Source organism: Octopus bimaculoides, chromosome 25 (assembly GCF_001194135.2).
Source record: "Octopus bimaculoides isolate UCB-OBI-ISO-001 chromosome 25, ASM119413v2, whole genome shotgun sequence".
NCBI classification, from domain to species: Eukaryota; Metazoa; Mollusca; class Cephalopoda; order Octopoda; family Octopodidae; genus Octopus; species Octopus bimaculoides.
In genome coordinates this window covers 32361230-32362037 of record NC_069005.1, presented here as the reverse complement: position 1 = coordinate 32362037, position 808 = coordinate 32361230, and the positions used below count along the sequence as shown (strand labels likewise).

The window sequence follows — 808 nt, the reverse complement described above, 5'->3', positions numbered from 1 at the left end:
TATATGTATGTATACAGGCAAGCCAAATATAAAAACAAATATAGGAGAACAACAAAAGCCAAAACAACGGGCACAGTGAATGTATTAGATTAAAACGGCCAGAGGAAGTTTAAGATCCTGTTTCTGTTGTGCCTGTAATTCAAAGGGCCAGCCTTGTCACACTGTGTCATGCTGAATATCCCCGAGAACTACGTTAAGGGTACACGTGTCTGTGGAGTGCTCAGCCACATGCACGTTAATTTCACGAACAGGATCAACTGGAACCTTCGTCGTCGTAACCGACGGAATGCCATGATATGCGTTAATTAGAAAAGCTGTTAATTGTATTCTACTTACCATACACTTTCTCGCAAGGTCCAGAAACCGCTCCAAACCTGATGTTGTTTTTATCAAGATCTTTCTCAGAGATTGAACTCTCGATGAAGTGAATAACATCTTTTGTGCTTTGGTCACCCAACATAGCAGAGTCAAACACGAAATTAACGTCTATGTCTTTATCACAGGCTGGAATTTAAAAAAATAAATGCCCCGGTACAGGATAAATAAACGTTGAAAATATCTACCCATGCAGAATAAAGATTATACCTCTACTCTGTGTGTGTGTGTGTGTGTGTGTGTGTGTGTGTGTGGTACTTTGTGTGTGTCGAAATTTGAAAGAAAGACGACTACACCTGTAAGTACCATTACTTAAATAAACAAATATCTTGAATAACGCTATTCAAAAGAAGGTTTGCATTTTCTGAGTTCAGAACTGAGAAAAGTAATAAGGAGAATACAGGAGGCAGTCGAAAAAGCTAGTTTCTATATA

The 808-nt window shown here is 38.6% G+C and overlaps 1 protein-coding gene across 1 annotated transcript in view; it reads right to left on the bottom strand.

Moving 5' to 3' along the window:
- Window positions 1-313: 313 nt before the first annotated feature.
- Window positions 314-808, bottom strand: part of LOC106870273 (collagen alpha-3(VI) chain) — a 3673-nt gene continuing 3178 nt past the window's right edge. Inside the window, exon 3 of the mRNA XM_014916291.2 lies at window positions 314-504. Within this exon, the coding sequence (XP_014771777.2) occupies window positions 329-504 (176 nt within the window). The 3' untranslated portion in view covers window positions 314-328. The remainder of the gene's footprint in view (window positions 505-808) is intronic.